At 32.3% G+C, this 27,230-nt stretch overlaps 2 protein-coding genes across 2 annotated transcripts; one reads left to right on the top strand and one right to left on the bottom strand.

The window, feature by feature from the left end:
- Window positions 1–11,080: 11,080 nt before the first annotated feature.
- LOC112702375 (uncharacterized) lies at window positions 11,081–13,785 on the top strand. The gene is made up of 7 exons (XM_025753375.3): window positions 11,081–11,190; window positions 12,257–12,296; window positions 12,371–12,505; window positions 12,605–12,689; window positions 12,770–12,995; window positions 13,073–13,235; window positions 13,468–13,785. The coding sequence occupies exons 2-7, from the start codon at window positions 12,280–12,282 to the stop codon at window positions 13,475–13,477; spliced, it is 636 nt and encodes a 211-aa protein (XP_025609160.1). The 5' UTR covers window positions 11,081–11,190; window positions 12,257–12,279; the 3' UTR covers window positions 13,478–13,785.
- Window positions 13,786–24,813: 11,028 nt separating this feature from the next.
- On the bottom strand, window positions 24,814–26,658 carry LOC112701093 (protein FAR1-RELATED SEQUENCE 5-like). The gene has a single exon (XM_025751891.1). The coding sequence runs from the start codon at window positions 26,656–26,658 to the stop codon at window positions 24,814–24,816; it is 1,845 nt and encodes a 614-aa protein (XP_025607676.1).
- Window positions 26,659–27,230: the final 572 nt, after the last annotated feature.

Here is a 27,230-nt window from a genome sequence, read left to right as displayed (position 1 = left end):
ACTTGCTCCTATCTGCCCTATTTTCACCGAAAACATCATAGATAATAGAGCAGATGGGGGAGTGGATCCTCTCCAGTGAGAAAAAATTGGATGGTATTCAGTGTTCAATCTCACCATTTATTATTCTCTCTCTCCTATTTAATTTTGATCCCACTTATAGAATTAAAGGTGAAAGATCACATTTTATTCTCTCAAATGTTCAAAAAAATGGAGAAGATTCATTTCTAGCAGATAGAGCTCTTTAATAATGCATGCCACAATTGTTAAATAATTATGTGGCTGATATGCATTTACTTCTACTATTTATAGGGCATTTTAAAGCTCTAATTAGGGCATCCAAAACACAAGACTAGCAGTGTCTTCGTGTTAGAAATCTCTCTCTCTATATATATATAAAGAGAAGATAGAGCTTATATATATTAATTATTTTAAGAGATATTCTCCACATTCAAGTAATTTTTGTATCCAAGTTCATCCAAATAATTTTAGATCATGCGCTTTTTTCGCTTTCTTCTTTTTTCACGCTTCTTCTCTTCTTCTCGTGTTTCTTCTTCTTCTTTTTCCGCGCTTCTTCTTCTTCTTCTTCTCATGCTCGTTTACGCACGGAGCATCTTCTTCTTCGCGTTTCTCCTCTTTCTCCTTCTCCTCCTTCTTTTTCGCGTTCCTTTTTCTTCACGTGTTGTCTCCTTATCATCATTCTTTTGTTGTTGTTGCTGCGATATTTTTTTTATCTTTTCCTCCTTCTCTCTCTGGTGAGGAGGAAGAATTTTGAATTGTGGAGAATAGAAATGAACCGAACATGTTATTATGGTGAAACAATTGTATAGTACTAAATGAATGGAACATTATCCATTATATAAATTCAAATTCGAACATCTTTCTGCATAATGAACCGAAACACGTACTCATGGTGAAACAATTGTATAGTACTGAATGAACGAAACATAATCCATTATATAAAATCAAATTTAAATAGATTTCTGCATAATAAACCGAAACACGTACTCATGGTGAACAATTGTATAGTACTGAATGAACGAAACATAATCTATTATATAAAATTAAATTCAAACAACTTTCTGCATAATGAACCGAACACGTACTCATGGTGAAATAATTGTATAGTATTGAATGAACGAAAGATAATCTATTATATAAAATCAAATTCAAACAGCTTTCTGCATAATGAACCGAACACGTACTCATGGTGAAACAATTGTATAGTACTGAATAAACAAAACATAATCCATTATATAAAATCAAATTCAAACAGCTTTTTGCATAATGAACCGAATACGTACTCATGGTAAAACAATTGTATAGTACTAGATGAACGAAACATATCCACTATATAAAATCAAATTTGAAACACCTCTGTCTACAATTTAGAGATTATCAATTCAATTCAGATTCAGAACACCTGCATCCATTCAATTCAATTCAATTCAATTTAGCAATTGTATTCTATTCAATTCGATTAAAAAATAATCCATTAGCAGAATGTTGGTGTTGTTGGTGATGACGATAACGAAAGAGGAGAGAAAGAAGAAGAGAAGGAGGAGCAGAAGAAGAATCTGCATGCGCGAAGAAGAATGAGGAGGAGGTATACATGAATCTGAAAGAAGAAGAAGATGACGTATGCATGTATTTGAAAGAAGAAGAAGAAGCGCGGGATGAGAAGAAGATAAAGTGCGTGTAATAACGCTTTTTTTTGTTTGGTTTCCCACGGTATCTCCCAATCCGACAGGTTAAGGACCAATCCGTCGCGGATCTGAACTCCATTTAAGGTTTGCCGCTAGCCAATGGGTTGCTGCATGCACAAGACGGGGTTCGAACACCCGACACTTATTTAAGCGGACGAGTGAGCTGACCACTCGACCAACCCAAGTTGGTTAATAACGCTCTTTTAATGAGAGTGATTTTTGTTGGTGTTCATGCCCTGACCCAAACATTATGGTCCAGACTCAAGTAAGCGGAAAGGCCTAACCCAAAGGTTTGGCTTTCACCACTCACCCGACCTCTACGAAAGAAGTCGGACGCTACCTAAACCCCTCCCCAAAGAGGTTGGACTCGACATGAGTTAGCAGATAACACTTATTCAAATAAGTAACTGCCCCCTAAAATCTCTCACCCACTTCCAGAAGCAATATCTCAACAACCCTAAGATAAAGGGACGGTTATCCACCTTCAGAAGTGGAACTACTCTAACTGTAGTTATTGGATCACCACTATAAATATACTGACACACTCAGGTAACACTAAATTCCAATACACTCTAGACCTGCTTACCCCTTTACTAACTTAGGCATCGGAGTGTCTTTGCAGGTACCATCCCTCATTTTCTCATATACATAACTCGGATGACGGCTCCCGAACGCGAACAAGTCGGAGACCATCTTCCATCGACGTTTAGGCCAATCCTTCAAGCCCAATCCACTTATCTCAGATTACCCACGTAACATTTGATATTAGACCTATTTGAATAAAACTTAGATAAAAAAATACTTAAATGTATAGCATAATCCAAATTTTTAATATCAATAAGTATTTTAAGATATTAGAAATATTTAAAATAGATAGAATTATCACCAATTATGTATCTTCATTATTTTATAGTGAACATCGACTACTAAATTTTAACCTAAACTACGTAAATTTCTTTTGTATCCATTTTGTTAGGTTTTTGCGCTGCTTTCACGACCTTAATTCCTAATAGGAAAAGAATAAGGAACCAAAAGCTTATCAGCCAAAAACTATATTAATTTATATTAATAATTAATTAATTTTAAATTTTTTAAATTCAAAATTTAAAAAATTTTAAACTGATTAAGTAAACCTAATTAAAACCTATAAAAAATTTTCTCTTTTTCCTCACATTAATCTATCCACTTCTAATAATCACAAATTCAAAAAATATATAAAAGAACATCCATTTAATATAAAAAAGAAACATTCTAATACTTAGTAGAAGAAACATCCATATATATTAACTTGTAAAAATTTTAAATTTATCCAAAGATATTTGGTTGGGTTTTGGCTGATATGCTTTTGGTTCCCTAGCTTTACTCTTCCTAATAAAATAGTTGAAGGATTAACATGAGTTGTGAATATTAATTTTAAAATTAAATTGAATAAATTAGAACTTCAAAACCTGATTTAAACTATAAGAACAATTTTAAAGACTAATTTGATCGTTAACTTATTTCATTAACTAATCATAAATCACTATTTATAAACTCTATTAGCTCAAGGCTTTTACTCATATTGTTTCTTTTCTATTAACTCGAAAGTTACTTTTAGCAAGAAATCTATAACAAAAATTGTCATGCCAAGGAGTAAAAGAACATGAGAAATCTTTAAATTATAAAAAGAAAAGTACTCCGTATGTATCTATCAATATTTTTTTAAGTAAGATCTAGATTTAATTATTTTATCGGTCTTTATAGTTATATCAAATTTTTAATTAAATTTTTATATATATTTGTGTAATTAGACTTCTATACTATTTAAAAATTTTTAGTTAAGTCTCTATTAACGTTAAGCTTAAAAAAAATGTTAGTGAAATATGAATTTACATATTTATCCAAAGCTGCGTTTGTCACTAATTTTTCTCTTTACCATCAGTTCTTCCGCACGAAATAGAAAATCCCAAAACTATTTCAAAAAATATAATAATCAAATGTATAAAGAATGAAAATTCATCAATATAACAAGAACAAATAAAATCACGTCAAATTAAGTGAACAATCTTTTGTACAGGTTGCGGTTTCATGAATTTTCCCTTATGATGACTCCACAAGCAAAAACGCAACGTAGAGGTGGGGTCAGGGACGGACCTATGTATACGGAAGAGGGGGCATTTGCCCTCACAAAGCTTTTTCAAAAAACTAATACTTACACTTATATATATATATATATATATATATATATATATATATATATATATAACTTATTATATTATGTTTATTTTAAAATAAAAAATAAATAAATAAACTAAAAAATAGTGATAATTAATTTTATTATATTAGTTAATTAATTATTAATTAAATTAAAATTTAATTTTTAATTAAATACAACTTAAATTATTAGTAATTTTTTAAAAATTATTTAAGATAAAAAAATATGTTATTTATATGTTAATATACTATAATTATTTTTGGTTAAAAAATTTATTTATACCATAAAGATTATAATAAGTAAATTTGACAATTAAATATGAGATAATAAAAAATAAAATAATTGTTTAAAAAAATATATATAAAATAATATTTAGTCATGTTAAAAATAAAAAAAAATTCGTTATAAATTATTTTTTTATTATTTTGAATATTATACTGTATGTATGAAATTATATTTTTATTATTTTAAATATTATAAAAGTGATTGTATATATATTTTTAGTTCTTATTAATATGTATAGATAGTACTCATTTAAAATTTTAAATATATCTAAACCAATTTGGATTGGTCAAGTGATAATTTAGTCATCCACTTAAGTAAGTATTGAGAGTTTGAATTTCATCTCGTATGTGTAGCACGCAATTCATTGTCGGTCAATTACAGACTGTTAAATGGAACCCAAATTCACGATGAATTAGTTTTTAACTTGTTGGGTATCGTGGAAAGCCAAAAAAAATTCTATATCTAAATTTTATTATATTTTTGCTTCCACTACTAATTTTTTCTGGGTCCGTCACTGGGTGGGGTTCATGATGGTTGCAGCTTGAAGGGCAAAGTAAGCGTGGAATTGGTAGCAGAATCAAACGTTGAACCTTGGAAGCCACGAATTGCGGCGGAGGAAGAGAGGAGGACACGGATTGTCATCTCCTTGGCGAAAATAAAGATTTTTTCTGAAATTAAAAGAGGAGAAAAACGAAAAAGGAAACACTTGATCGTTGTTTGCTGGCATTGAACTCGGAGAAGATGACATTGTTGTTGTGGCGCCGCCACGTGGCACCACTGGGGATGCAATGGCGCCCTTGGATTTGGGTTTTGTAGGGTCAGCCAACACTTTGGTGCAGTTTTGAATCGGGGCTCCGTAGAAAGAAGGGTTTTACCCAAACAAGGACACGGGGAAAGTCGAGAGCGACTTCGGTATCTCGCAAGAGAGCAGATTCCTGGAGACGTTGAAGTCTTGCATGTTTGGGAGGTTGACGCCAAGAATGTAGCCAGAGAAACGGTTCTCCTCGAGATGGAGAGTGAAAAGGTGAGCTAAGTGGTTGACTGTCGCCGGAATTCAGTCGAAAAGGTTGTTGTGGGACAGATCAAGACGATAGAAGCGGAAGTGAGAGGTCACTGATATGGTGTTAATTTTTGAGAGTCTCGCTATAGAGACAATGAAATATCTATACAATATATACAATGGACTGTTTATTTGGTCAAATATGTATTAATAATGTAAATTAAACATCGTTATTCCTAATTTCTAGTTGCCTATTCAGTTTTGTGATATTTAAACCTAATTTATCCCAAATTCTTTCACATTAACCCTTCATCATTCACTATTACCCTAACCCCAAAAAACTCCATTGTTTATTTCGCAGAAAACTCCTCTTTCTCCGCCACCCTGCCGTGTGCGCAGCAACCTGCATCCCACCGACGTGTAGCCTCCGTTCCTGCCGACCGGAACTGTTGCACTTTGCCTTTTTGCACCAACGCCCTTGTCGGAAGAACCTCTGTCACTCCTCACGCGGTCGAACATTCGTGACCTGCAATTGTCAGCGTCGCTGACGTGAGTTGCAGCCCCGAACCCCCTGCACTCGCGTCATCCCAGGACCAGCTTGCTGCTTGGATCTTGTTGAATTACTCGAAGAATAAACATCCATGAAAACTGAGAAAGTGAACATCCAAAATCATACAAAAACGAACATCCAATGTGAACGTGTATAAATAATGTAAAAAAATATTGTGAAACCTTGATAGTCAAATAAATCATAACTAGCAATCATCGTCTACAACTAAGCACCCAAGAATAACCATCCACGTTCATAGAGAAAGTGAACATCCGGCGACGGGAAGAAGGCACAAACGGCGGCGACGGAGGCGTTGGACGTCTGGGTTGCTGCAGTGCCGGGAGCTCAACTCACACAATATGCGCGTCCTCTCTACATACGGTGGCCTATGCAGACGACGGCTGGTAACCGTGGTGGCACTGTATCGGCTTTTATTTCGAGGAGAGAGTCAGAGAAGAAGTTCACACTGTATTGAGAGAGGGAGGTAATCCTAATTTGATTTCATAACTGACAGAATTCATGATTTGATTCAAATTTTAAATTAAAAATTACTCAAAATTAATTAATTGTCATAAGTCCATAACTGATAGGAACGATGATTTGATTCAAATTTTAAATTAGAAATTACTCAAAATTAATTAATTATCTCTAATTTAATTCTAATTTGAATTTAACCCCATTGTACACATTGTATAAAATATATATTGACTCTTCATACTTTTTCAATTTTTAAATAAAGAATTTAATTATTTTAAAATTTAAAATTATATTTTAATAGTATAATAATAATAAAATAATTTTTTATATATTTAATATATAAAAAAATATAAAAAATAATATCTTATCAATAATTTTTAATAATATTCTTCAAATCGGTATTTAAAACACATTTTAGCAAGATTCTTAAATAAAATTGAATAAAATAGAAAAACTACACGTTAATTTGAAAAGGAAAAGACTGAATCGAAGTACTTAACGAATGGTGTTAATTATTGAATACCGAAGAAGAGTGAAGGCGACGCGCTTGGAGAGAGCGTGAGGAGAGAAGCGCGTAGAAGATTGATTATAAATGGACAAAAAACAAGTATAGTAAGTAGTAAGAAAATTAACAATAAGGAATAGGACGCTTCGCCGATTCAGATTTCAGAATGAGCCAATGGAAAACGACAACGTTTGAGTCTTTAAAGAATTAAAGTGGTTGTCCCTGCTCCTACCTTATCGACTACTGTAATTAAGTAATAAAAAAAATTAATTATTCTATTTGTTTTTATAATTTTATCAAATTTTTAATTAAATTTTTATATTTTTTAAATTAATTTTTTATATAATATTAAATTTTGTAATTAAGTTTCTATTATGAATTTATGACAAAAATATTAGTGTTAACAAAGTATTTTATTAAATAAAACGAATACAACATATATATAATAGAAAAATCTAAAGGACAACATCTCTTATTTTTTTCGGAAAAATATAGGTAAATAATGAAAATATTAAATAATGTGAATAATGAATATATTGGATGTTCAATTCACTAGCTGTACGGATGATTATTCTAATATTAAGATTTATGTGAGTAATTTGGAGTATAGTGTATTTTACTTAAATTGGACTAAACAAATAATTGATTACCTAGCATAACCCTTTCCTAAATTAAAAAAGAACCACAAATATTCTCTCACATTCACGGAAGGAATGATAAGAGAAGGAAGAAGAAAGAGAAAAAAAATAGATGGTACCGTAGAGGAGAGAAGTAAAATGAGAGGAAGAGCGATGATGCTGATAAAGAAACTCTTGAGGCGCAGTGTGGGCGGGCTTGCTAGTGTCGAGGTAGGTGCAAAGTCTTTATAGCTCCGATTGTTTTCTGTCACCGCTACTGCCACGGAGATAAGAAACCTAAAACGATAGAAAAAAAAAAGGATAGAACAAGAGAAATATTGTAAAAGAGAGATTACATTGCAGGAAGAAAGAGAGGGGTGGAGGTCGCGAAAGAGCGAGGTGGTGGAGGGTGATACACAAAATCCCAGAGAGACAACCCTTCAACGAAACACAGAGATGCATTGTACTTACTAGTGTCATGATCTCAGCTTTTATCACTGATGCACTTGGGACACATACTATGTTTGGTGCATTTGTCTATGGGTTGCTTATTTCAAATGGATCACTTGTTGCTGCTATCATTGAGAAACTTGAGGACTTTGTTTCTGTTTTTCTGCTACCTCTCTTCTTTGCAATCAGGGCCCTCAAGACTAATCTCACCTTGATCAAGGGAGCGGCTAGACGGGAATTTGTGATCTTGATGATTCTCCTTACTTGTATTGGCAAGGTCCTTGGCACCTCTTGTTGTTTTTCTCCTATTTCAAATACCTGTCAGGGAAGGTGTCATTCTTGGTCTGTGCTCAATGTTGGCTAGGAACAAAAAAGTATATTTATACGATGCATGTTATTAACTTACTAATCCCGCTAGGTAATTAACAGAGGGTCCAACAAACGTCTGCCAAATCCTGTTAGACTGGACCCAAAGCAAAAAAAAAAGCTTCTATTTATACTCCTTTTAACTGTAGTTTCAAAAATAACATGCAGCCGCCTCACTCTCTTACTCTGTATGCCATCATCCACGCCATCAACCTTCGTCACAGACTATGTTCGTGCCGCCGTCGCCTCCTCCAGTGTTGCCGTGAACTAGCCCATTGCGTCGTGTTGCTTCCGCTGCGAGGATGCCGTCCACCACAGTTAAGAAGTCACGCCGAGTCGTATGCCTCCTTCGCTGCACTGCACAACATTCCATTCTGTTGCCACCACGTCATCGTGCTGCGCCATCTGCCTCTTCTGTTGCGTTGTGTCTCGGCCGTCTCCGCCATGAAGCCATGACGCTGCATCTCTTCCTCCTCCTCCGTCATGCCTTGTCTCCGCCTGCTCTTCCATCGCGCCGTCGAGCCACGTCCCATCCTCCAAAGGTTAGTGGATGTTTCTTCTTCAATTTACTGGATGTTTCATCTCTGTTTCGAGGTTCAAAAATTTAGTAGACGGCTTCATATGAGATTAGATGTTTCTTTCATTATAGAATGGATGTTTCTTGTCCTTGCATCAGCGATGCGAATGGTGTTCTGCGCAATGCAATGTGGTGGTGGCATGACGGCAGTCTGTACGACAAGAACAGTGGTGTACTGTGTGACGAACCACACACACAACTCGCGTAAGAAATTCAGAGAGAACGACAACGCACCATGGAGGCAGCGATGCGGTAGTCTGTTTGATGGGAATGGTGGCGCACTGCAACGGCAGCGAAGCAGTGGTGTGCATGAGGAAGAAGGCCGTCGCTATGAGAGGAAAGGTTGTTAACACTGTATTTACGAAGCGGTTAATTTACCAAATTTTTATTATTCAAAAACGTCAATAATATCAATTAACTAGATTCTAATTTTAAAAAAAATTAAAATTAAGTATTAAATAGAGTTGTTTAAAATTGGTTGATTTAGGTGTTGATTTTCTAAATTTTCTCTTAACTTAATTACTGTTATTAATTTAATTCATGACGTGTGTAAGTGTTGGGAGATGAAGTACTTTTAATTATGGTTCTTGTAACCATTATTATGACGGCAATCATCTCGCCGATAATGGCATTGATCCACAAGTCAAGAGAAAGGCATATATCATACAAGAACAGAACAATAAATTGAATGGAGGAAAGTGGTTTTGGAGATTGGTGTTTGAGGTTCATAGATAATAGAGAAATAGGGAGTAAGGTGTAGTTTCTCTTTGTTTGAAGTAGAAAGAAAGTACTATGGTTTCTCTGCTTTTTTAGAGACAGAGATAGGTTTGGAAATGAGTCGAGTTGAGTCAAGTTAGACCAAGTTTAAATTCGATTTACGAAAATTAAGTTTAGTTTACGGCTCGACTCATTAATAATCGCACCTATTTCATAAGCTCAAATTCAGCTCAACGAAAGCTTATGAGCTGACTCGAGCTCGCGAGCTGGTTCAAATATTAGGAACACAATCTATAATTCTATATCAATAAATTATAACTAATATATATTAAAAAATAAAAAAAGATAAATTTTATATATTGTCTATCTATCAGTTATAAATTTTTTATTTATATCTTATATCAAAATTATATATAAAAAATGACTATAAAATTTTAACTAATTAAGAGTATTAATATATATGTAAAATTATATATATATATATATATTAAATTATTAATACGCATATCTTATATGCATTTAATCTTTATTTTTAATATTATATATATAATCGAGTCAGCTCATGAGCTAATGAACTGAGCTTATCCAAGCTCAAGCTCAGCTAATTTAGTTTATAAGCTCAATTCCAAGCTCCAGCTCGACTCACCAGCTCACGAGTTTAGTTTATCGAGCTATTAACGAGTCGAGCTCGAACTGGCTTGACTCACTTCCACCTCTAGACAGAGGATATGAGTAAATTTAAATTTTATAAATATTTTTTAATGTTTACTGTTAATAAGGATTTAATTACAAAATTTAATATAATATAAAAATTTAATTAAAAAAAATAATAGAATTTAATTGAAAATTCCATAAAATTATAGGAATAAACAAAATAATAAAATCTAAAAAAAAAAGTTTTGCTATGCTATAAGGGTATTGGTTAAATATATCATAAAAAAAAATATTTTAATGTTTTTGATATATTTTAATGCATTGAATATATTAAAAGTTTAAAAATTTTTTTTATGATATACTTAACCAATATCTTTAGAATACATAATAGTTAAATTTATACAAAAAAATTTTAGAAGCTAATTTGAGTAATTATTTTACTGAAAAATAAATTAAAAATTGATTTGTCTTTCAAAATAAAATTTTAAAAATAATTTGTATATTAATTTTTCTTAAATACTAAAATATTCGCTTTTAAAATATTTGAAAATTGATCTAGGTACTCTTAAATTAAATAGCATCTGTTCGACATCTCTCACTGTCTCTGCTTCGGTTTATTTTGGTAAAGGATTTACTTTTCAAGAGTAACTTATAAAAGCTAATTTTTAAAAGATGACTTTTTAAAAATTGTAGCATTTATATTTGGTAAATCAAATTAAAAATAGTTTTCAATAAACACAAATAACAACAATTACATTTAGTAAAATAGTTTTTAAAATTTAAAAATACTATAATAAACATAAATATAAGTATTAAATTTAAAAATTACTTAACGCATAAAATTATATTAGACTTTTAAATTTTAAAAAGTACAAGCCAATTTTAAAAAATTCTATCTTTAACTACTTTTAAAAGTACCAATTTTTTTTAAAAACTACAAATACAAGGCCATTATCTTTTCTATTTACCAAAAATAAAAAATTGAACTTTTAAAGAGTATAAATATTTTTTTAAAAAATTTTACCAAACCAAGTCTTCGAGTCGGTTTTCTCGCATCGTCGCCTCCAGCAGTTTCCGTCGTCGCTGCGCCTCGAAGTAATTAAATTTAAACCCTAAATATTGTTCTGTTTAAACCCTAATTTGATTGCTATTTTAATTGATTGCAATTTGATTTCAAATGAATTATTGTTCTGTTCAAACCCTAATTATTATTTTGATTGATTGTTATCTGTGTATTTTAATTGTTCTGTATATTTTTATAGATTGTTATTCTGTATATTCTAATTTTTTTTATTTTGTGATTTTATTGTGTTACTTCATTTAGGGTTTGGTTCATATACTTGTGGTGTGTTGCTAAGATGTAGTTGTCAAATACTCAAATTGTGTAGCCTATTTATTGGCAAAATCTATCCACGAATGAAACAACTAGGGGAGGAAAAAGAACGCCTTGTTATAGTTGGAGTTAGTGGTTTGTGCAAATGAATTTATCCATATATCAAATGAATTGATCCATGTGATTCTGAATGTTATTTTCATGCTACATTGATCAAGATAATGGGGAGCAGTTTGGGGATAGTCACTTAATCCTATGGGATGGAAAAAGTTTGGAAGAGGTTGTAGTATTTTATCTGTAAGGGGTATTTGCTATTTAGAAATTCTATGATAATTCAGTATGTAGCATAGGGAAGGGGATTCTGTTGGCACTCTGGTACAGAGTATGTTTTTACACTGGAACATATGATGCACTATTTTATTTTTATGATTTGTTCCATTTATGTTGACCTAGTCATTTTGCTTTTCAACAACAATAATAAAATATATTGGTCCTGTGCATTTGTGTTTACCAAAGAATTAAAGGTTTGGTGTTAATTTTTTTGAAAGCATCACATTATTTATATTTTCTTTCTTTCGTTTTGGTACTGGACAAAAAGTATGTGTTGTATTATAAATCTTTCGATGAATATTTAAAGAAATATAGTTTGAGTTTCTTTTGACCTATTAACCATGTATTCCTGAATTATTTGTTTACATTAGATTCGTTGCAATGTTCGAAGCTTTTATTAATATCAGTTCTCAAGTTTTAATTTATTATTATGAATGTATCTCTTATTGCAAGGTTGTTGTATATTTTCAGACTTTCTAAAGTAGTAATTGTTTTCAGGTTCCAAGTCATAAAATTTTATCATGGATTCAAAACCAGAGTAAGCCCATTTTAATTTGGACTTTTGTTTTTATGTTTAGTTGGGAACATCTCATACTCTTTTGTTTAAAGCAGAAAGACTTTTGATGGTTGGATTAGTATGGAGGAAGTTATGAAGCTCCCCGTTATCAATAATTCACTATATGACAAAGATGCCCCCCTTTACTCGCGTAGGTTGAAAGCTCCTACTACTCCATATGTGCTAACAGAGTGAGTGCATCATGACAAGTTATTTTATTTAAATACATTAATATTAATTAGTCAATTTGTTTTCTTATACTTTTTTCCTGCAATTGTTTTGTACTATAGAGCCCAGATTCAATTCGAAAGAAAACAGATGCATCCTTATCATGTATTAGCAATGGATCATTACAACAAAAGCATAGATAACGAGGTTAAGTAACTTATTTATTTTCTCAAAGTATATTTACTTTTATTTGAAAAACAAATTTTTGTTGATATTTTCTTTTTCAGGAAGAGGAGTATAAGATTTCTAGTTTGGTTAACATGGGTAAAACCAGAACAATGTGCTTTGGTGAGCACCTTGGTTTTCTTCGTCACCTCTTTTGGGAGGCTGTGCCAAAAAACACTTCGTCAGTTGAGCCCAAAGTTTTCTATGCCCGAGTTCATGAAATGTTTCAGCCGAGGGGCATTCATGTAGCTTTTTGTGGCTTTTATAATGATTCTGTTGATGACTCAGGTATTCTTATGTGAATGTAAATATATATATAGAGGTTATTTTTTGTTTAATTATTTAAATAACCTTTTACTTGTTAGAGAGCTGTGAGATTTGTGGTTTGAAGAATTCTGATGAATTCTGGAAGAAAGAAAAAGAATTAAAGGACAAAGAAGCAGAGAGAGTAAAGGCTATTCATAATGAATATCTTTATCCAATTCATTTTAGTGGCATGTATCAATCTCCCCATGGAGACAACCAAACGTAAGCAACAACTACTTTTTATTGTTTGTCTTTTTCTGTTCTTTTAAATTTTATATTTATTGTTTTTCAATCTCTGAGGGACTCTCCAACAATGACACTAAAATGTTATTAAGAAGTTCTTTCTAACTTTGTGTGGGGCCAATTGTTATGTATGTCAGATAAATTTAGTAAATTATGTGTTTCTTGTTATGATTTTTATTTAGTTGCCTAATTTTTATTCTTGAAATTGTAGGATGAATTAGGACAATGAATTGGATGTACAGGGGGAGATACTCAGGATGCATGCCTGGTCCCTGTAAAAGTCTGAAAGATATATTCTAATAATGACTCTGGAGACTACTTCATATTAAGTGTCTTGTATGTTATGTTCTTCTTTCAAGTTTAGGAATCGTATATTTGGTAGTAACAATCTAAAAAAATACTGTATTAAGTATTTTATGCAAGATTATGCTTGTGTTGGTTGTTTGAAATTGTGTGAGGCTTTGGATTTTGGTGATGGCTTCACTGGTTTCTGGTGTTATTTTTTCTACATGTATTCTTTCTGTTTCTATTTTCTCTTTTTTAAAGAAACTAGTAGGATTGTGTAAGTTCGATCGAGATGGGATATATCTATTTGAGGGGGTGGATAAAAGTATATTGTTTTTTGAATTTAGATTCTCTGAATTTTAAATGTTCATTGTAGAGGATAAAGTGTGATCTCTTACCATTTATTTTATAAGTGGGACAAAAAAAAAAATAAGAGATAAACTATTTAAGGATGAGGGATCACATCTTATCTTCTAAAGTAAAATTCAAAATTCAGAGAATCTAAATATTTGTTTTTCAGATATAATAAATGTGTCAAAATGTGAAGTTTGTTGCTTCTTGTTACACAATAAAGAAGTAATCCATACAAATTTTCCTTTCTAATAGACACTACTTAAAGTAAAACGAATTTCTTATTTGTCTAATTTAAAACAAGGAGTAAATGCGTTTTTGATTTTAAAGATTTAGTCTTAAAATTAAAATCTGTTCTAATCTTTTTGGAATGGTAGAAATATTTTCACGTTACTGTCTTCTTTCGCATGGTCACCACCACCTTTGAAATGTCTTTTTTGTTTCTTTTAAATCCAACATTAAATTCTTCAAATTTCAACCATAATAACAATAAAAAACATTCAGATTTTTTTTTGAAAAAAAAATCATCAATTAGGGAGAGAGAGTGCTTGCCAACCTGCTCCGCCATTGCTGCCTTTATTGTTGTCGCTGGAGATGGTTGAAGGTTGCAGTGGCACGCGCAGCACTCGCATGTCGCATCTTGTTTCTGGTGTTTTGGATTGGTCATTCCAGCAAATATTTCATGGATGTTTTAACATCCATTGTTCTATCGAAAAAAATTGCAACCGCGGTGCTCACAAACACTTGTGTGTAACGTCTCCTATAACCTTCCCACACCTCTCATCTAGTCATCCCTAATCACATTCGACCAAGCAGGCGAATCCGAAGACGCAACACCAAATTCAGCACTCTGAAGACCCAAAATCAAATTCCTCGCAAAGCTTCCAACTACCATCAATTAGGGAGAGAGAGTTCAGAGAGTGCTTGCCAACCTGCTCCGCCATTGCTGCCTTTATTGTTGTCGCTGGAGAAGGCTGCAGTGGCACGCGCGGCACTCGCATGTCACATCTTGTTCATGGTGTTTTGGATTGGTCATTCCAGCAAATATCTCATCGATGTTTTAACATTCATTGATCTATCGGAAAAAAAATTGCAACGGCGGTCCTATAACCTTCCCACACTTCTCATCACTAATCGCATTCGACCAAGCAGGCGAATCCGAAGGCGCAACACCAAATTCAGCACTCTAAGATCCAAAACCAAATTCCTCGCAAAGCTTCTAACTATCACCAAGGGAAAAGCGATTCCAGCCTTGGAGAAAAGCTTCCATTTGATCATAGACTGCTCCTTTTTGAAGCAGCTTCCTCAAGAACTATGGTCCTTGGCTACTTTACAACAAGTCCATGTTATTCAACCACATTTTGAATTGAGAGACAGCCTCCAACATGTTGTGCTCAACAATGGCTGTAAACTCAATTATCTCTTGAAGACATTGTAGAAAGTAGAAACTCTTTGCTTTCACTGCTTTTCTCTCATCTTCTCTGCTTCCAAATTATTTTGATGTTATGTGATTGTACTTTCCTAGATGCAATAGCTACATTAGCTTGTTACTGAGGCTTGCTTATCTTATTTGTTATGTTAAGAAGCAAGGAATTCTACAAAGAAGAAAGAGCAAGAGCACACGAGCTTTAACAGACAAAGCCCTGTGATTGATGAAGGGATGAATGACTTGAATTCAAAGATTTATTATGGGAGGTGTAATTCTAACTATGATCATCACTAACATGAAGAATATGGTTTTGCAAGCTTTGGAAAGAAACAGAATACTTTGGACGGAAACGAAAGAGAGAACCAAGTTCATGAAAACAAGGAAACAAAGCTCCCACAAAATAATCCAAAACTTGGAGAAGAAGATAATATAATACTAGTTCTAATATGACTTTGTAGCCTTTGATGTGATTATAACTTATGGGACCTACTCAGATAAAAACGTCTAAAACGTCTTTTTTTAAAGATGTTTTTCAATAATTAAAATTTAACATATATAATCAATTGAATCATGTTATTTTTGTCTAAATTAGGCTAGACAAATTGATTTAACCGAAAAAATGATGAATCAAATCTTGAACTGATCTAAATTAATATTATTTTTTTATAAAAAATGACTACAATACCCTTATTATAGAGAATAATTAAAATACTCTTATTATATATATATATATATATATATATATATATATATATATATATATATATATATATATATATATATATATATATATATATATATATATATATATATATATACATGGAGAGTTCTATGGTGGCATTAATTTTGGTAACTAAAAGTGGCGTAAGTTTAATTTACAAGTAAAATATTAACTATAAATACTATTTGTATAAAAAAATTAAATTTAAGCCCAAAATTATTTTCTCTCTCTTATAAATTTTTATGATTATTTTTATTAAAATAATTTTTATAATTATTTTTATAATTATAAAAAATAATTTAAAAAAATAAAACCAAAATAAATTTTTAATTATATTTAGAATTATTATTTTTATTTTTAAAAAATAATTTCTTATAATTATTTTTATTAACAAGATTTTTTTATAATTATTTTTATTTTTTATTATTTTTAATAATTTCTAAAATAATATCGAAATTATTATTTTAATTATTTTTATTTTTAAAAAATAATTTCTTATAATTATTTTATTTTTATTTTTATTTTTACTAAAATAATTTTTTTATATATATTTTTTTATAATTTTAAAAATCTAACACCAAAATGATATTCTCTCTTATAATTTCTTATGATTATTTTTAAAGTAACACCAAGAGAGAAAATATCATTTTGATATTAGGTTCTCAAAATTTCAAAAAAATAATTATAAAACAATTATTTTGATAAAAATAATAATAAAAATAATTATAAATTAATTTTGGTGTTATTCTACAAATTATTAAAAATAATAATAAAAAATTACAAAAATAAAAATAATTACAAAAACTTATTTTAGTAAAAATAATTATAAGAAATTATTTTTTAAAAAATAAAAATAATAATAAAATAATTATTATAAATATAATTAAAAAAATTATTTAATGTTATTTAATTTTTTTCAAATTATAAAAATAATTATAAGAATTTTTTTAATAAAAATAATAATAAGAAATTATAAGAGAAAGAAAATCATGTTGGTCATAGATTTATTATGTCGTGTGTCAATATTTTACTTGTAAGTCCAACTTATGTCATTCTTAGCCACCAAATATATATATATATATATATATATATATATATATATATATATATATATATATATATATATATATATTAAAAATTTTAAAGCCTAACCTTACGATAGAAAAATAAAGGACTAAAATTTAAGATTCTCAAAATTAATATATATAATAGAAGTATTTTAGTCATTTTTTATGATAGTGTATTGTATTCATTTTCTATAAAAAATAATATTAATTTAGACCAGTTCAAGATTTGATTCACCATTTTTTGGTCAGATCAAATTATCTAGCCTAATTTTGATAAAAATAACTCAATTTAATCGATTATATGTGTTAAATTTTAACAATTAAAAAACATATTTATAAAAAGACGTTTTCAGCGTCTTTACTCCCATAACTTATAAGTAGTTTTGGTTTTAAAAAGGAATTTTTCTATAAATATGCTAAGGTACTTGATTGTGATACTGAATTTTAAGTGAAGCTTTACCTGTACACTATTGCCGTCGAATTCAGTAATGCTTTTTTTCTTTTTCTTGTTTTGGTCTAGTGCCATTGATAGATTATTTGTAAGCAATCTGTGAATAGATGATAAACATTGCATACCAACGACATAGTTTTAACTTTTAACAATGCCAGCTAATTCAATTCATATGCCGAATAAAACGATCAGTCAAAAACTATAAATTAAGAAAACATATACTGAAAATAATAACTGGATAATATTTCTGATTATTAAGAAAAATACAACTCCTGACCTTGTGCAGATCTTGTGCAGATCATGACTCCCAACATGAGCATAACCACACTGATTAAACATGTGTGAATTGCTTACCGGTTGAGCCTAAATGGCTACATACATGGCAGAAAGAAACATGTGCCATTGAGTACCTTAACCATTCCAGTTCCATTGTCACACACAAGAGGCTGAATATCCTCACCTTCTGCCATCTTTTAGTATCTCTTGGATGGTAAAGATAAATTCTCAGTTCAAATGCATTATATACATTGTAAACTTAGATTAGATGTAAACATTTTTAAGTTTTAAATGTATAAGAAGAATCAAAATTTTCATTTTCATTTTCATTGGACGCTCTTATATTGTATCGGAAATTTCTCTTTTTATGAGAATTTCCATCTATGTTGAATGAGAAAAGTCATGTGCTTTATTGACAACATATCGTACCATAACAGAATAATGAAACCTAAGAAACCTAAGAAAAAAAGGTTTTGCTATGCTATAACGGTATTGGTTAAGTATATCATAAAAAAAATATTTTAATATTTTTGATATATTTTAATGTATTGAATATATTAAAAATTTAAAATTTTTTTATGATATATTTAACTAATATTTTTAGAACACATAATAATTAAATTCATACAAAAAAAATTTTAGAGACTAATTTGAGTAATTATTTTATTAAAAAATAAATTAAGAATTTATTTGTCTCACTTTGAAAACTGTTCTAGGTACTCTTAAATTAAATAGCACTCGTTTGACATCTCTTATCGTTTTCAGTTCGACTTAGTTTGGTAAATTATTTATTTTTTAAGAATAGTTTATAAAAGTTTATTTTTAAAAGATGACATTTTAAAAATTATAACATTTATATTTAGTAAATTAAATTAAAAATAGTTTTCAATAAACACAAGTAACAATAATTATTTTTAGTAAAATAGTTTTTAAAATTTAAAAATATTATAATAGACATAAATGTAAGTATTAAATTTAAAAATTAGTTAATATATTAGACTTTTAAATTTTAAAAAACATAAGCTAACTATAAAAAATTTCATCTTTAAATATTTTAAAAAATATCTAATCTTTTAAAAACTACAAATATAAACCTATAATTTTTTAATTTATCAAAAATAAGAATTGAGCTTTTAAAAAATACAAATACCTCTAAAAAGCTCTACCAAACTAAGCCTTCAACTCGGTCTTCTCCCATCGTCGCCTCGAGCAGTTTCCGTCTCGCCATCGTGGCTGCGCCTCGTGCTCCACCTCCTGCTTTTTCACGCTACCGGCCTCATTGTCGCCGCCGTACACCTCCTCCGTTGCAAGTAATTAAAATTTAAACCTAATTATTGTTCTGTTTAAACCCTATTTAAATTGTTATTTTAATTGATTGCAATTTGATTTCAATTTAAACCCTATTTAGAATTTATTAACTACTTCGTATTATTTTGTGTGGTTTGTAACCGTAATATTTTATACAATGATGATGGCTGTATTGGTATTAAATTTATCCGGGAACTTAGTTATAATTATTAATTATCTTATAGTATTTCCTTTGGTTAATATTTTAGTAATTTTTATATGCTATGTTTTTAGTACTCTTATATGATATGTTTTTTATACTCTTATATGCTATATTTTTTATACTCGGAATAATCTTTTTTAATATGCAATTTTTTTCCTAATATTATTACTTAGGATAAATTATTTCTTTAATCAGTTTCACCTACTTGCATCAATTATTTATATAATAACAACATAACAATAATAAACATGGCATAAAATTAATTACTTTTATTTTACTAGATGTAGTCTTCATAATGGAATTATAAATTATTTGTAATAATATTATTCATGATTAATTTTTTGTTTAATTAGTTCCGCCTAATTGGATCAATAATTCATGTTATAAAAAGATAACAACATAAAACATAGCATAAAATTTGGTACTCCTCTTTATTGAATTTAGTTTTTATAACAGAATCCATAATTTATATTACAAGTAATAATACTAATGATAGAGTACATAATCATTCAGTAACACAAAAAAAAAAGATTATACAAATCAAACAATAAAACCATAAAAAGTTCCATAATAATTAAACCTGTCCTCACGACGGTTAATAAAAGTTAAACTTATCTCATGACCGTTTATAAAAATTAACAAATTTACTAATTATGTATATCATTCTTATTTGTTTTTACTCATTTAAAAATTAAACTTATTGTTATGACTGTTAATAACATAAATTAATAAATTAATAAGTTTAACTTAAAAAAATAAAAAATTAACTAACATTATCTCAAATCTAATAATAATTAATCACAAAAAATATCCAATAATAAATAAAATTTATCGTTAATAAACAGCTGTGGTTATTGCAGAAAAACAAATTTAAACAAAATTTGACTAAAGTTTTATTAATTAAAAACTAATAAAAATTTTGCATATTTTCATAAGTAACAATTTGGTATACGTGAAAAAGATTCTTGTTGGCACAGTCCTAAGTAACCTCTGCCTAAAGAGACAAAATTGTGCTTGCATCTTGGATTTGTGCTTTTGTGTCTTTTGCCGGTATATAATTTTGGATGGATTGAGGCGTATAATCTAATGTTTTTTCTTCTTAAATTATAGAAAGATTAAGAAACTGAAGGCTAATTACCATGCATTAGCACTCGGTGTAAGTTCCAAACAAAATAAATCTTAACATGATTTGTGTTGCCCCTCGATAGATGATATTAACCTCTGATCAGCTGCTTTGACTGGATGAATTTTGACATCTGCAAAGTACTGCAGACAGATTAGATAATTTCGGTAACTTGTTTGCTGCATCTTTATCCTGAATTGATGACTCGCTTATCTGGGAATGGCAATGCTGCTCCTCTGAGCTATACGAGGTTTAAAATAGGCATCATAAAAAAAATTTGACAACACAAAAATGTCAAACCCACTAAAAAACAGAGAATTAAAATATTTTCCCTTTATAAAGAGGATGTGAAGCAAGCATATTATAGCTACTTTACTTGTCTTCCATGGAGGTTCACTCACTCATATCCAAAAACGACGATGGTTCTGTAACAAACAGAGATATTGAAATGCCTGAGATTCCCCAAAGAATCACATGCACACAGCCGTCGGATAGTGTAAGCACAATTTTTTTGCAAACATATCATGCTTGATCATTATACAAAAAATGATGCTGAGAACTGTCTCATGTTTCCTCATTATTTCAGGCTAAAGCTACGTGCAACTCAGACCTCATCACTGCTGTTAAGGACCTTGCGACCGCGGTAGATATGTTAGCCATGAAAGTTCATTTGTTTGAAACCCATCATGCCAAGATTGAGGTGGGCATGGAGCTTTTGTGTACTACGTTGCTCCGTGTTGAAGAGATTACTAACAAGATTGCAAGTGCCAAGATTGTGGAGAAGGTTAGTATACCCATTGCAATATCTGACGAGGAGGAGCCGGCTCCAGTTGGTGGATCCCGCGGAGGATGTAGTTCCAAAAGATCTAGGTACTCCAAAAGTGTATCACGCAGACCAACGTCCAAGGTAAGGTCATGATATTTGGTCACTGCTCATAACTGTGGTATTCAAAAGGAGACTATCAAATAAGGAGGCTAAGTAGATTTTTTAGCACTTTACTGTTATGTCTCCATTGCATGGATTAAGAGTTTGGCAAGACATAAATTAATAATTAACTAAATACAAACGAATGTGTTATGTATAGAATAAAAGATTTCATTTCTCAGCAAGTTAAATATGGTCGGTTTTATTTATTCATTATAGTGATATAATATCTTGAAATTTTAATATTTTTTATGTTAAAAAATTTAGATTTTTTGGTATACAAAATTATTACTTATTAATTTTGAGGATTACAAATTTTTTTTTACATCTATTTGAAATTATATTGTTAAAATTGTGATACTGAATGCAATGGGTGGTACTGACATGAACTCTCCCTGGCCCAAACAACCCTTGGAAAAAAAGAATATCTCATATGTTCAAATCAGGAAAAAAATGTACTTCGTGTATATTGGCCTAGAGTCTTCTTCACTAAGATAACTTTTAATGTGCCTAGGGCATCGGCGACGGAGCCATACGGAAGACTCTGGCTTCATCGGTCGTTAGTCACGAATTGGGCACAAATTTCACAACCATCAATGGGTTACACCTCAGCTCCAGTTCTCTTTCTCCAGCCCTCAGTGGAGTTAATTCTAATGGGAAGAAGGGAGTCACAGAGATGTCTCCACCCCTCCTAATCAGACGACCAACGATGATGTTCCATCAGCCAAGGTTTAGCCCTCGTGGAGACTTGGAAAAAAATGGATCAATTAGGGGCCATGGAAAGAGTCCTTTGTCGAAGCCCTCTAGTCTCGTACAAAGGGCTGTGCCTGAAAGAAATTTTTCTGGTGACACTGGTGGGGCGAACGACGGTAGTGATGACAGGGTGAAGGTTTTTGGTAGCGTCATGGAGAAATCTCCTTTGACACACGTGAGCCCTGGCCATATGAAACTGCCGCCTGAAAATTCTTTGACGGAACCGCAAAGATGGGCCGCAAGCTATGCATTTGATACCCAGAAAAATCTAATGTAGGCTTTTTTTAACTTAAAATTAACCTTATATTGTACAACTTTGAAAATTGTATTTGAAGGAGATGGACTCTAACACCCTGTTTCATGCAGGGAGGAGTTAGTGAAATTTGGAGATTTCATACTCACCAGGGAGGACTTGTTGAGCCTAACACCAGGAGCAATCCCAGTGGATAACATCTTCCACATGTTTGCAATGATGCTGACTAAGTACAACAATTGCATGGAAGAGCCAACCTTTTGGTGTCTACCACCTTCATTTTCGGTATTCACTGCCATTACCATTTAACTCAACAAAGAAGTTCTTATTGCATAGACGCTGACCCAAATGTCTCTTATGCAGAAAGATATTCGTCAGGAAAAATCGGTGAAGCAACTAGTTGCCGACTATTCAAAAACATGGATGAAGCCATCTGTCACCCTTAACTATGTAAATACTTTACTTTTTGCTTTACTGGTTTTTCTTCGTGCATATGTCATAATATTATGCATTTAGTTCATGCCCACCCCTTGTTACCCACAGGTGTACCTCCCAATAAAGGAGGAATCCGGACTCTGGTACCTCATGGTCATTGCATTTAGGGAGGGTATGCTGTACTACTTGGATGCATCAATGGGAGAGGTTGAGGCTATGAAGCGAAAATCGTTCATTAGAAAGTTAGTAAGACCATCACGATCAAGTACGTCCAATAATTGACCATTTAAAAATCTAATCTAATAAATTGCTTCAAACAATCAGGGAGACGATGTGGCCGCAATCATTGCGGAGTCCACATATGAGGACTTCTCCACCAAGGCAGGATGTATTACATGTTCTGGAATTGCTGCCGCCAACGGCCTTCCTATTGCTCAGACACGGTATATGCCTTGCCTATAACCATTTACTTTAACCCTTGAAAACTGTGGTGTTTTTTTTATGACTTAATGCTGGTATATATCGCTGCAGGGAGACCTCGGCTATTTGGGTCCTCAACTGGATGGCCATGGGTGGCGCCTTCCAATGCAATCTGATGCCTCAGGTATGTTGCTATAACATTTTGTATCATCATTATTTGTATTACTGAAACCTCCCTGGCCTACAAAATGCAGATGGAGGAAAATGCTGTGAGATTGCACACTGCTGTCGCTTTGTTAATGGCTCCATTCAACGAGCGAACACAATGGATAACCAACCATACTTCTACATCTTAGCTCAGAGCTAGGATTTTTAGTTTTTTTTTTGCAAAGCATCTATTGAAACCTCAATGCTACTAGTATTAGCTCAGTTTGTCATGCTTTGTTATGTATCTATTGAAACCTCAATGCTACTAGTATTAGCTCAGTTTGTCATGCTTTGTTGTGTTGTTATCTTGTATTAGGAGTATAGGCGCACTCTAGAAATGTTATGATGGATTGTTGTGTTTTGTGTCTATGCTAATTCTGTGTTTGGATCATACATTTCAAAATCACGTCCAAGTAAAAATTAACTGAAAAGAACATAAATTGAACTCATTATTTTTTATTATTTTGTTAGTGTAATTTAAAGATATAAATAAATTTTATGAACCAATTCTATAATAAAAATTATTATTTAATTATTACATTAAAAATAACATATAAAAATAGATAAAATACATTTTTGGTTAAAAACACAAAAAAATGTAAATAATTGATGAAAATATACTTTATTAAATTCTTAGTACTCTCAGTACTCATTTTAATACTATTCTAAATTATAATCTGATTTTATTATTACTTAAAATTAGTTTTTTATTATTTACGTTGGTCTTTTTAATTGGATTAATAATTTATATTGTAACAAAATTATAATAATAAACTAATACACAAGAATTACAGTTAAAAATTTTACCATAGCCAAAGAGAAACTACATTTTTTTTAAACAAAACAAAAAAAAATATGACGCAAGAAAATGTGATATGATAACTACCATCAATTATAAACCGTGAAAGCTACATACACAATCCCTTCGCTTACATATATGATTTAGCAACCTGCTGATTTGTGCATTGTGCACATCACAATTAAGTCATTAATTTAGCCAATAAAAATAAAACAGCACAGCCACACCATCAGACTTAATTCATTAATTTGTTAGAGAGGTAAAACACAACTCAAACACACTTGCTTAGACTTAATTCATTAAACTGTTATAAAGGTAAAACACAACTCAAACACACTTGCTTCCACAAGTCATGCAAAACGATCATGGCTCCGACAAAGATACATCCAAGTAATGGTCTTCCTCGCAAGATTCTTCTTCATGTTTCTCGCTAGTATCGTGACCGCTCCAAAGGTGGCACTAACCAAAGGCAGCATGAACAACAAATCAAATACTATTCATGACATAATAGAAAAAACTAACTACTTAAAAGGAAAACGTAACGCATACTACTCAACTAACCTCTTCCCATGAATCTTCATAGTCACTATAATCAGCCTCTTCATAAACAGCCCTCCGTTGGGTACCACTATCAACAGCAGTGTGTCTTTGCCCGTGTGTATGCCTTTGTGAACAAGACAATCGGTTATGCCCAACCGCGCGGCAAATTCCACATCTCTTTATACCCTTGCTAGATGGCTGCCTACCCACACCAAATTTACGGCGCTTGTTGTGACGTAGAACCTGTGGATCCCTTACACAATCCTCAAGAGTAGATGACAGCAGAGGATCAGCTCCTTCCCCACTTGGAGAAACTCTCTTGCTTTTCAAGTGCGAAATTTCATTTCTCAATTTACCAGTGACGTCTACAAAATCATCCACTCGTGCAGAAGCAAGCACACACAACTCCCTGCATAGGTCATTCAACATCCAATTGCGGCAGGTAACCATTGAATCCCAGCAAAACGGTCCCTTTTCCATGAAAGCCCTCACCCTCGAACGGGCATCTTTTGACCACCTCTCCAATACTACACTCGCAGGCATTTTAGTGATATCAAGGTGATGAAATACTGCTATAATGTGGTCACAAGGAATCCCAAGGGTCTCCATCCTCATGCACGAACACTTGAAGAATGACCCATTTCGATAATGTGAAATGCGCCACTCTCGGGCAGAATCTCCAGACCGGAATAGGGAGTAGATATCTGAACATGCTGTGAATGTACACGACCTTACCTTTAACGTGCAAACCCGTGAAAGCATTGGTCGGAAAATAAGAAATATCTCTCTTGTCAGTACACTTGCCGCAGACCTTTCAAGCGATCGTAGAGGGCTTTGTAGTACCATCTCCCCAACAGTGGATTGTAAGTCAGAGAATGCTTCCCGGGACCTCATTTGACTAATACATCGAAAGAATTGCTCAACAAAGTCTTTTAAGTTGTGCCGGGAATGCACAAACTTGCCGAGCATAGAGTGAAGCCCCTCACATCTTGACGTGGTTCGGAAGCCCCCAAAGAAATTACCACGGATGTGTGCAGTTGCCCACATATGTCTTCTAGCATATAGATCACACACCCAGGGATTATCTTGTAGGCCTAGCTCAGAAACCACATTATTCCAGCGCTCTTCGAACTCTGCCACTTCATAGTCAAATAACATGCATTTCTTGAATTCAGATGTAAACACAGGATTGCTTATGTTTGAGGTTGCATTTCGGAGTAAGTGCCATGCACACAGACGATGATACGAATTTGGAAAAACTGATCCAATTGCTTTCTTCATGGCTCCATGACCATCAGTGATGACACATTCGGGTGCCTTGCCCTTCATGCCTTCCAAAAATTGCTGCAGTAGCCACTTATATGTTTCCTCTGTCTCATTCGCAACAAGGGCAGCGGCAAACACAATTGTTTGATTGTGATGATTAACCCCTGAGAAAACCACTAGCGGACACATGTACTTATTCTTGCGATATGTCGCATCAAATGCTAATACATCCCCAAATATTTCATAATCTAGTTGACTGCAGTTATCACACCAAAATAAATGCACCAAACGACCATCTTTGTCCGCTAGGTGTCTAACAAACATTCCCGGATTTTCTACTTCCATACGTTGCAACAACTTAAGGCACGCACTTGCATCCCCACCAATAATCCTCCGTTGCTTGTCAATTCTGTTGTACATGTCTCTCTTCAAAAACGGAACATTTTCACACCCACCTGCTGTCTGCACAAACGATGCATAAATCTGTGGGGTCTTGATGCCGACTTTCAACATCATATTCATTTGATCAATTGCTGCCGAGTTCATCCTTCTATGTCCTGGAAGCATGAAAGTAAGTGTGTCGTCAAGCATCTTGTGATTATGAACTTCCTGGAAGTATGTTACAATCCATCTGCCCGTATCCTTGTCGATATGGACGCGCATTTCTGCCTCACAGCCACACCTAGTCTCTGGCTTCGGCTCCCGTTTCCAATTAGCAACTTCGACTCCATCACAAATTCTTGCCTTCCGAAAGCCCTGCTTGAGCATACAAAAGACTGTTGTATCAACTCATTTTTTAGATTACGCCGAGACCTATACCTTCGAGCGGCAAACCCATTCATTTTTGCATATAAGTTGTAGAATAAAAACGCAACTTCCCGATCTGGAAAATGGAGACTTTTAATCTCTTCCGCTGTGATTTCCTTCAAATTCATACAACCTAGATCAGCAATTTCATCAATTGCCCTTTCTTCCCAGTTGTCATAGAACCCATCCCCAAATTCATCATGTATCTCTGACTCTTCTTCAAAACCTTCGTCCCCTTCAAATCCCTCACTCCCTTCCTCGCCTACATCGCTCCCTTCACCATCAACATGGAGAACTTCAACTGGATCAGGGGCAGGGACCAAGTCCTCTGGAGGGTACTCCGACTCTTCCACTTC

The sequence above is a fragment of the Arachis hypogaea genome, chromosome 7 (genome assembly GCF_003086295.3).
Source record: "Arachis hypogaea cultivar Tifrunner chromosome 7, arahy.Tifrunner.gnm2.J5K5, whole genome shotgun sequence".
NCBI lineage: Eukaryota > Viridiplantae > Streptophyta > Magnoliopsida > Fabales > Fabaceae > Arachis > Arachis hypogaea.
Note: the sequence above shows the minus strand (reverse complement) of the source record. Positions and strands in the feature narration are given on the sequence as shown.